Below are 10906 nucleotides of genomic sequence, written 5' to 3' on the forward strand. Positions count from 1 at the left end.
TTCAAGATTACGGAGGCCTCCCTCTGCCCGCCGTGACAATGCCACATCCAAAAAACCGTGCCGGATTGTGTCGGCATGCGTGCACCCTTTCAACATCTTAACGAGGCAGGACTTTTACCTTTTACCCTCAGACTTAAACCCAATTTAAATTCAGACTGAGGCTTGGCTGCCACTCTGGGCCTGAGGCGCCACACTTGCTGGTATAGATAGTCTTCAGTCCACACTCTGCATCTGTTCTCCACCTGGGTGTGTGTGTGTGTGTGTGTGTGTGAGTGGGGAGGGACACAATGTGAAATCTCTGCTGAACAGCTTGCTGCCCAGCAAAGCATGTCACCCTTTGGATCACCACTGATTTGCAGGTTTCTTCATCTCGGCACGAAATCCCTGCATGGATCGTGTGCGATTGTGTGTGCGATGTAGGCAGATTTGCATCATGTCCGTAGCATCCGATTTTGTGCACTGCATATGCATTAAGATGTTGCCACGCGTTGCTGTTAACCCCACCCCGACTCGTGTCACTTTGCATTACTTCTGTAGTGGCTTGACAAAACTGAAGGGAGCAGACCAGCTGGGGTTTTCAATGGAGCCAAGTGAGCCATGCAGGCTGCCAGGACCTCGGCGCCAGGATGATGTCACCTTATCTGCCCGCAGGCCTGAATTCAGATAGGATGGGAGCGAGGCCATCGTAGACGTCCACGGTTATAAGCTTATTATGTTCTCTTGATGCCCCGTAACAGTCGAGATTCTCAATGTTTGATTTCATGATGGCAGCATCCAACATACCCAATTGCATTATGGGAAATGTAAGTAATCTCTCAATTACGATGTGATGGACCAGATAGTTTCCTAAATTTGCCAAAAAAAAAGGTCTACCCATTGTAGAAAACTGTCCCTTTTCAAGCTGTAATATTACTGTGGCACAACTAAAGTAGCAGATTTAGAGAAGCACATTCACAACACAAGACAGTTATCATTTATCGTTTATATTTTAAAGCAGCAGGATGTGTGCAAAAAATACAGATCACAATATTTACAAAAGACGGCTTAAAGCGTAAGAAAATACAGATAAAACAGTGATGTAAATTTGCTGTTTTTTTAAAAATAGATCTAATACATCCCTTCATATACCTTTATTAAGCAAACGGTTGTGATACAATTGTTAGCAATCGCTAATAATCTGCTTATTTAGCTTAATGTTAATTTTACTGCACAATGTGAAACATTTTCAGACTTTTTTTAGGAGTGAAAAGAGAATAAATTAATAGATTCCAGGAAAAGAAATGTATCTTAGCAATCATAATTCTATATTACATTCTTGATAAAAATTCCAATAACAACCGGAATTATCCCATTAGTGTTCGTGCCATCACTGGAGCAACTTCAGTGAATATTTCATGTTTGATTACGTGTGTGTGTAAGAAGAAGGCTTAAATTTCATTTTGAAGTGAAATAAAGTGGACAAAAACAACAGTACAAATACGTCAGAGCATGTTGTGTCAGAAATCTGAGTCAGAGCAGACGGCAGAGGACGCTGTAACATTGAAACGGATCCCGCTGGATTGCATTTATACCCCTGGTGTAATCCCTCCTCCTGATATTCTCCGTCTGTTAGGAGAGAAGTGTCTTGGCTAAAAACACAAATATCCCACCCAGACCAGCAGCCGCCGCAACGGCCACCACCCTCACTGGGAGGAAATCCATGGAGTCCTCCAGCTTTGTGTGCAACTTCAGGACCTGCCGGTGGGTGTCCTCTGGGCTGCCAGAGTTCTCGATCACGTGATTGGCTATGCTGCGCTTTTCACTGAGCGGCATCTGCGCGGCCAGGCGCTGCTCGGCCTGCTCCCGGGTCAGACCGTCTCTCTGCATCAGGCGTGATAGCTGAGTGGCAAGGTCACTGCAAAGGAACAGACAAGAATGGCTCATTAGTGTGGCTTGTTAAAAACTCTAGAGGCTGTGAGTCACACATTAGCATCCAGGGAGCTTCAGACGGTTGGGCAATAACTCAGTAGTCTGAAATTGAATGAAACATTTAAATGTAAAAACAAGACCAAAAAAAAGAGAAAGCCTTACCAGTAAACGACTACAGTGTGGTTCAGAAACTTAGTGAGGCGTCTGGTTTCAAAGAGAAGGGGCACATCTAACACCACATAGCGGTACCCTGAAAAGAGAAGAGTCAGCCCTGAGATATTTAAAGGCAAAAACCTTGATAAATATTTCTTATTATTGTCTGTCATTTAAAACAATTGAAAGTTTAAAATCAGTCCAGAAAGGTAAACATGCTCCCGGTTTTAATCGCAGCACCTTTGAGGAAGTGGAACAGGACCTCCTTGAGCATTGCTCTGTGGATCTCCGGGTGGGTGATGGAGTTCAGTAGCTTTCTCTTCTCTGCACTGGCAAAGATGAGCTGACCCAGCTTCTGCCGGTCGATCTCCCCGTTCTCAAGAAGGATCTCGGAGCCAAAATGGTGCACGATGCGGGAATAGGCAGGTGTGTTGGGTGCCACAACTGCTCCCAAAACAGGTAGAGTGTTAATACTTTAACTAGAAAATAATGTTAAATGCGTGTAATGTGAGCTAAATTGCTTAAAAAGATGTTTTACACATCCCTTTTTCGAATTAACCTGCATTCTTCAGTCATATAATACACAAAAATGTAACTGTATTCACTTAAAGTGTGCTGAGCATCATTTAAAGCCCAGGAGTCTGATCTGAAATGAGTTTCCCTTATTTGATTTGCTTTATTCACCTATTACTGTGACCTTTAACTGGACCACAAAGCCAGCACATCATCACAGCACAGACAGCTGTCGTGACTCTCCCCCCCCAGTGTTGTCTTAATGAACTCCCTACAGGGTCTAGTGTCTTTGTGTCCCTTGTGATCTAATTGAGTTTACATGTATGACACTTAAACCTAAGGAAAAATCGCAGTGGAGACACGTTCACCAACCTTTCCTGGCCACGACATCAGCATCAATGATGGGGCACCCAAGCTCCTTCAGCATGGAGGACACCGAGCTTTTTCCTGAGGCGATACCTCCTGTCAGTCCCACCAGGAACATCTTCAATCACACATAAACGCTATCAATCAATCAATGAATCAACCTTTAGTTCTCCCCAATGGGCAATTTAAAAGGCACATTGAAGAAACACACACAAGTACAAAAAAAAAAAAACGTTTAAAACGTTAGTTGTGTTAAATGTTGAGCAGATCTATAATTTTGATATGGCAAAATTCATTGGTGTTCTGAAGCACAATATTAAATATATATCACTTTTCATAAACAATATCAGGCTGCAATTTGCTTCACAGAGAAACAGTGCGATTTAAATCATTTCGAAGACCATGGCGTTAAGGAGGATGATTATAATTTGTAGTCCATAACTGGCGACACTATAGATTCGTACGTTACCGTGATTTTCTTATATTTAAGGTGACGTAACGTCGTAGTCCGCGTTGAACCTCGGTAAAGTGTTGCAATGTAAACACGGATTGTTAGCGGGCTCACGCTAGCACATATGTCGCTCGGGTAAAAGCCAGCAAAGCCGCGATCATCTCTTTTCTTGCGGCTCAACACCACTCAAGCCTGTCAAAAGTTTGGACACGGTACGGTTGTTGGAATTCCAAGCCCTAACGCAACTAAATCCAAGCATTTCTTTTTAGCATTGAAGGTGCCACCGTAATATTTTTCCGAAAGGTTGCACAATATTTCGTTCCGACGGTTCCGCCTCACCAACTTGCCTCTATCTCCTCCAATCCGGGGAGAAACGTAGTTTTCAACTTGAAAATATCCAACTTTAATAAATACCTTATATGAAGAAATACAACCCTAAATGTAAGGCCTTAAAATCTGAATAAAAGGAAGAAGAGGCATCCTATAAACACTGGTTCTTTGTAGCATTATTTAGGTAAGCATGTTTATTTTAATGGAAATTAGATATTTGCATATCCAATTATGTGAATATGTAAACAATTTCTTGTTCAATATTTGAAAAATCAGATAAGGAAGCAAAAAAAAAAATTTAGCAAGTCCATTTTCCCTGCAGAAATGATCAATTTCTCTCTTTGACATTTGTTTTGATTTTGATGATATTTCTGCAGACTGGAGCTGGATGAAGGATTTTTAGAAATGTTTGGACCTTTTGCCCTTGTGAACTATTTCCTCTCCATTCTCCCCTTTTTCCAACTCCAGCCGCCCTCTCTTGACAAAAAGATCTATCCTGGACTGGAGACTCTCACAGCGCGGACGCTCCAGCAGCGGCCGGTAGGTTCTCTGCCTGGTGCCTTCAATGAGCCAACAGTGGTCAGATGAAGCTCCACCTGCAGATGGGAAGAGGTCAAATACTTGTTTAAATGTGCAACTAGCATGGAGGACACACTACAACAACCATTCCTGTCTGCACATTCTTAATGAATATCCCACCTGTGTTCTCCAGACCCTTGATCATTCCATGGAGGACGTGGGTCCGGACTGCACTTTGGGTCCAGTGATGCTGTAACGTAGACAGCACGTGGTTCACTTCATCATTGCTCTGCTGCCAGTCCAAACCTTCGAAATGACAGTCATGCAGCACCAGTGGGTAGTCAACTGCCATGCTGGGGACAGGAAGAAACAATGTAAGATTCCTCATACAAGTGGTGTATCCAAGTAAACATGCATATGGATTTACCTGTACTGAGGCTTTCTGGGGTTACTCTGAACATCCAGCAGCTGATTAATTATCTCTGGTGCTTCTAGCTCCTGTCCTATTAGGAGTAGCAGTGCCATCATGCATCGCACCTGTGGTACCACAGTAAACACAAATATAATTAATTAAATAAGTTAAACCATAAAAACTACTTGTGGGCCTCAGATACGGTAAGACCAAATAAAAACATGCAATTACACACTAATGTCAGATCTCCTAATACCTGGTGGTAAAGGAAGGCCAATCCCTTGACCTCAAATATGAAGATGTCATACTGGTCTGTGCTGGAAGCATGGATAGGGTTCACAGGCCTGACTGATGCTGATAAAATAGTCCTTTCAAATTGTAACACTCCGTTGCCCACATCCATTTTGCACAGGTTTCTGAAGTCATGCTTGCCCTCGTATCTGTTGGGTAAGGAGTTTCTCCATTTAGCTTCACGTGGTTATGTCAGTTTCTTTAACTTTGTGCTTTCCCCCACCTTTTTGCAGCATCTGCCATCAACTCCAAATTTAGAGCTCCTCTGGGGAAGTAGTATCGGTACGTGCGGGACTGACAATCAAAGCGTGCGCTGAAGCCCTCTTCTGCAGGTGCCCAGTCCAAGATCCGGATGTCTTGTGGCAGGACTCTGTTCAGCATCTTCACATAAGGAAGCTCAGAGACAGCCGCTTTAGTTTTTGCACCAGCGTCAACCGTTTCAGGGAGTCTGACTCCAAGTCCGCCACAAAACTGTGTTGAGCGCAGATCTATAGTAATGACCTGTAGAAAACACAACTTCACTTAAATACACCCAATTACAGGAAAGGGTAAATAGAGGCGAGTAGAGACTCAACAATGAACCTCAGTGAAGTTACCTGAGAAAAAGCACTGACTCCTTTATCAGTGCGACCACACCGGTGATAGTTGGATGTCTGTCGATCCTGAATAAGACATGTCTTCTGTAAGGCTTCAAAGAGTCTGGCTTCCACTGTGTGGCCTGTGTTCTCCTGGACAGCAAAACCCTGGTAGGACCATCCCAGATAAGCCAGCCGCAGAGCCACATGGCGCCGAGGGTGGGCGGAAAAATCTAAAGGACGTTTTCCTGCTTTTTTCCGCCTTGTACTGACGTTATCGTTTGGTGTGCATTGACTTTCACAAGGACTGGGAGATAAATCGGATAGTAGTGCTGCATCACTGCTGCCCTCCTTCAACTGGGACTTGAGTTTCTCCAGCTCTGCCTCCAATTCCTTCACTCGCTGCATTAAATCCTTGGACATGCTGCACTGTAAACACAGAACGTAGCTTGTTTTCTGGAAAGCAACAACGTATTTGCTAAATAAGCGCACTTAAAACACATGTCTACTTGTTATTCTTTTAAATCTATTGCTATTTTAATTGTGGGGCGACACAACATTGCGATGACAATCCAGACATTGCCATGAACTAAAGCACATTTCTCGTCCTGACGAAAGGCTGTACAGCCTGATTTGAGCATTAAATGTTGCGCTTCGATAAACTACGCCAGTGGACGTGTAATAATACCACACTAATACAGCTAATTTACCTGATTTTGCACTTAAAGAGTAAATCAAGCGTTCCTTGTTGCTGAGGACACGGAACTATTAGAGAAGTGGACACGGTGTTGGGGGCGGAGCCTTTGTGCCGCGTGTCGAAGCCAATAACACTTGTTTTCCGGGTCTGACAAGAACGCTACTGCGCATCTTTGTAGCCATCTAGGGGCGATATCTTTTCCGATAACCCAGTCCAGTTGACAGAGAAAACTACCTTGGATACAATGACCTGGATGACTGAGAATTTACACAGACATTTTCCGATAAGCGCGGCAAACGACCGCTCGGGCTCTCTCGGGTTCATTCGATAGTTTCCGTGGTCCTGGCTGCGCGTTTATGAGCCTGCTCACGCGCTCATTGTGGCCGAGCCGCTGGAAAGAGGCTATGACTGGAGGTGGCGTTTGATTAATTTATAAATATAACAATTTAACAAAAAAAACAACACAATTACTAATATCAAACAGCGATGTGTTCCACTTAGAGGTGTTAATGTGTGAAATAGCTCTGATTATGAATTAAAACTAAATAAACTTTTATACAATGCGACAATTAGAATTTGGTCTTCTTTTGAAAACAAATGTTCCTGTGTTGAGATATTTATCAATCTGAGAAAAAATGTTAAATTAAGCGTCTAATTGCAAAAATTGACGCACAGTTACACTGATTTAATCTCGCCTCCCTAATATTGAAGATGGATGAATTAAAGATAAAATCCACTTCTCAACCAGCCAGTTGGTTTGCTTTGAGTGACTATCGTAATTCTGGTTGATTACGAAATGACAGATAAGTGACCAAACAGTAATTATAGCAACAATAATTGTCTGGTCAAAGGTACATTTTGTTCCCCTTTGTACATCTCAACTTTTTTTGCATTGAGAATGTCAAAAGTCAAAATGCCCTCTTGTATTGTCTATAAAAGTGTGAATCGAAGAAATTGGTCAATCCAGTGTTTGTCTATTTTGGTGTGTGAAAATATGTCTATTGGACTCTTATGTAATATGTAAATTATTTTAAAAATATATATTACTATTATATTAGCTGGCTGAATACAATGCTTGTGAGTTAAAGCAAATGACTTAAGTCGTTAACATTTGTAACATGTATTTATAATAGCACATCGTCGTGAGCCTCGAGCTACGACCGGAAACACGTGCAGGCAGACCGGGTCTCATTCCTCTGATCCGCGTCCACAATGTCGAAAATGTTTTAAATAAGGGTGATTAAAAAGTCTTTAGAAGTACTTTTACTGTATTTGCTGTTGTCTTTTTCACTATGTTGACCAATGGAAAAGTTTTTTCGGCCCAATGGGAGCATGTGACTGGCGTCATCTTTACATTACCTCTCAGGGATAGATTAGATCACATGATCACTCTAGATGGTATCTCATTAACATCTAGTCTCTCTGTGAGGAATCTAGGAGCAACTTTTGACTAAAATCTCTCCTTCAACTCACACATTAAAACAGTCTCTAGAAGTGCGTTTTTTCACCTGAGGAACATCACAAAGATCAGGAAACTACTGACGCAGCATGATGCTGAAAAGTTAATTCATGCTTTTGTTACTTCCAGGCTGGACTATTGTAATTCTTTATTATCAGGGTGTCCAAACAACTCTTTAAGAAGCCTTCAAAAATGCAAAATGCTGCAGCCAGAGTTCTGACAGGTATTGACAAAAGAGATCACATTACTCCTGTACTGTCATCTCTTCATTGGCTGCCCGTTAAATTTAGAATAATTTTTAAAACCCTTCTTTTGACCTACAAGGTCCTCAGAGGCCTAGCTCCATCCTACCTGGAGGAGCTAGTGATACCGTATCAGCCCAATAGACCGCTCCGCTCTCAGAATGCTGGTCTACTTGTGGTTCCCAGAGTTTCTAGGAGTAGAATGGGGGGCCGAGCATTTAGCTACCAGGCCCCCCTGCTATGGAACCAGGTCCCTGTCCAGGTACGGTAGGCTGACTCCGTCTCTTCTTTTAAGATCAGACTTAAAACCTACCTTTTTGAAAAAGCTTATTGTTACTAATTCTGTAGTTCCAGTTACTATCATAGACAGACAAATTATCATAGCTGCCGGGGTCCAGAAACATGATCACCTGACAGGCCTCTGTCACCCCACTGGGTCATGCTCTGCTCTGCTCTGCTCTCCTCTCCTCTCCTGGTCCTGCTCAAGGCTTCTTCCTGTTAAAGGGGAGTTTTTCCTTGCCACTGTTGTTTGTCTGGGGTTAGGCCCTGGGATTCTGGAAAGCGCCTTGAAACAATTTTGATTGTAAAAGACGCTATATAAATAAAGATTGATTGACTGAGTACCGCTGTTTGGCCAGATTCCGTTTGCTTCAAAATCCACTGCTTAAGTGCACGTTTACTGACGACGGAAGTCGGACCGATATTAATAACGGATGCGTTTCCCTTTTGAGGGATTGTGGGAAATGTAGTTTAGGGGTGAAGGCGCCAACGTTAATACAAATCTGTTCCATTTTGGGGCATACGAAAATAAAACAACAGTACGGCTGGCTTAAGATATGTTTTCTTTTTTAAATGCGCGATCATCTATTTATTTTTTTCCATGCAAGGAGAATATCAAAGTATGTTTTTTTTATTCTTGACTATAATTTACGTGTCAGCAAGCATTGCGAGAAATGTATGATAATAGTTACCAGTTCTAACCACAACTATCAACTCATTCGGGAACACAGTCTTCCGTATATGCGCTTGCAACAATGGGAAATGATCCTGCTTGCACATCTGTAACTGATAAAGCTCTTTGAAACATTTCAAAAATATTTTATGTCACTCTTAGATTGTCTTAAGTCTGTGTTTTGACCTGAGTGAACAACCACTATAGTTGTTTTGATGCCATTGTTCATAAAAGTATATTTAATTTCCGTTCATTATCGTCTGAGTTAACTGCGAGTAATATTACGGCTGTTTCTAAGAAATTACCCATTTAGATAATGTGAACCATATGAAATATAACCGAAACCCATTTACTGTTTCATGCCTTCAGTTTTTAGCTCCAGTGTCTCCTCATGGTGTTTCCTCATGGGGGCCTGCCAGGCTAGGAGATGTTTCCGGTCTACCGCTGGGGGTGCTGTCCCATTGTCGACCCTGGCCTGGGTGGTTAGGGGGCTCTGTGCTTTGGTGTGGAGCCTCCGGTCTGTCCGGGTCGGGCTGGTCTTTGTGGCGGTACCGCCTGTGGTCACGGACCGTGACCCCCCTCGGCCTGGTGGGCCTCCAAAGGTGGCGTCTCCTTCGCCTCAGGTCTCGGTGCCCAGCCATGTCTCAACTTGTCTAAGCTTGTTTGTGTGTGTAAGTGTGTTGTATGCATGTGTGTGTGTGTCCTTTTCTTGATTCTCTTGTTCTCTTTGCTGTTTTTATCCTTTGTGAGGCACTTTGTGCTACCTAGCGTATGAAAAGTGCCATATAAATAAAGATTGATATTGATATTGATATTGATATTGATATTGAAAGCTAAAATAAAATAGTTAACATTGGGTGGGGGTTGGGGGTAGGAGAACACTCAGTAGATCATCTGTGCTTCATCAGTTATTTTTATCATCAGAACTCCATGCAGATGTCTGCTGAAAATGTTGCCCATATTTTGAAACCTCTCTGCACTCTCTGTACAAAAGACTGGAACATTATTGGTATATATTGGTGCAGTTTGAATTTTAGTGATTTAATGGCAAATAAAGTTGTTGGTTTTTGTTTTTTGTATTTTTACCAATTTGATCATCCAATCTCTTAAACACAATATATAAAATGTAAATATGTATTATTTGGATTTATTTCTTTTGGACCACTGCCTTTGAGACATTGTCAGAGAATTGGCACGGATGTTTGACTTTGTCCTTTATCTTTCCAGATAAATGCTAGATTATGTCTACAGTGAGCGTGAGAGTCGTTTTGGTTTACTGGTGTTTGATGGACCCCTCTCAACCATGTGAATGACACATGCAGCAGAGTCCCTTTGACGCATTTTCTGGGAAAAGGAAGTAGGCCTACAGTAATTGACATAATTGGAATTCTACATAACAGAAACATTGTCCTCCTCAGTCTTTGCGCTTCCTGTTTTGGACTCAACCAAAAGATAAAGTCTGAAAAGTTTTTCTGGGAAAGTGGGGCATTTTTTGGAGTCAAATGTAGAAAACACTTTTGAAAATGTGCAGTAAAAATGAAAAGAAAAAAAGGCTTTTTACCTTATTTGGCTCTTTCAAAAGAATGCAGGAATTCAGCTGGCCCAAGATCATGCATATTTTAGAGGTGATGTTATTTCAGATAACTTATCTGCTTTATTTATTTATTAGACATGCAGCAAGGAGGTTATATGACAGCAGGCATGTCTAAGTTAGCAAAATAACTAAAAATGTTTTTAATATATTCAATGACATTTTCAGGAAATGTTTATAATGGGCCAAGGGTGAGCCCATTAAATTTTGGTGAAATTCCGGATCCCAGAGGTACTTTAACAATCAGCTTTGATCATAAAGTAATTTGCTGTGTTACATAATTTTGTATTTCTACTGACTATATACAGTATAAACAATAATATGGGCGTAAGTCATAATATGTTTGGTAATTACCTTATATTTAACTCCAACAAACTCCAATAAAGGAGTACAACCCAAATCTCGACAATATACGGCGGGAGGTGAACTCATTGACAGCATTCCAAG

At 41.8% G+C, this 10906-nt stretch overlaps 2 protein-coding genes and 1 long non-coding RNA gene across 4 annotated transcripts; 1 reads left to right on the forward strand and 2 right to left on the reverse strand.

Moving 5' to 3' along the window:
• Window positions 1-967: 967 nt before the first annotated feature.
• dcakd (dephospho-CoA kinase domain containing) lies at window positions 968-3546 on the reverse strand. Its single transcript, XM_003961185.3, has 5 exons — window positions 3410-3546; window positions 2947-3058; window positions 2302-2505; window positions 2071-2158; window positions 968-1894 (listed from the first exon to the last, which is right to left on the reverse strand). Exons 2-5 carry the CDS (start codon window positions 3056-3058, stop codon window positions 1609-1611), a joined length of 690 nt encoding a protein of 229 aa, XP_003961234.2. The 5' UTR covers window positions 3410-3546; the 3' UTR covers window positions 968-1608.
• Window positions 3478-5314, forward strand: LOC115252001 (uncharacterized). Of its 2 annotated transcripts, none has more exons than XR_003890447.1 (4): window positions 3478-3603; window positions 4190-4333; window positions 4434-4614; window positions 5177-5314. It is a non-coding gene; the product is annotated as an uncharacterized lncRNA (long non-coding RNA). The 2 variants fall into 2 exon arrangements; XR_003890448.1 differs by having other exon boundaries at window positions 3479-3603; window positions 4190-4261.
• On the reverse strand, window positions 3898-6441 carry pus3 (pseudouridylate synthase 3). The gene is made up of 7 exons (XM_003961243.3): window positions 6229-6441; window positions 5540-5947; window positions 5167-5444; window positions 4909-5092; window positions 4668-4777; window positions 4421-4593; window positions 3898-4317 (listed from the first exon to the last, which is right to left on the reverse strand). The coding sequence occupies exons 2-7, from the start codon at window positions 5939-5941 to the stop codon at window positions 4121-4123; spliced, it is 1344 nt and encodes a 447-aa protein (XP_003961292.2). The 5' UTR covers window positions 5942-5947; window positions 6229-6441; the 3' UTR covers window positions 3898-4120.
• Between the last annotated feature and the right edge of the window lie 4465 nt (window positions 6442-10906).

Source organism: Takifugu rubripes, chromosome 1 (genome assembly GCF_901000725.2).
Source record: "Takifugu rubripes chromosome 1, fTakRub1.2, whole genome shotgun sequence".
Classification (NCBI taxonomy): Eukaryota; Metazoa; Chordata; class Actinopteri; order Tetraodontiformes; family Tetraodontidae; genus Takifugu; species Takifugu rubripes.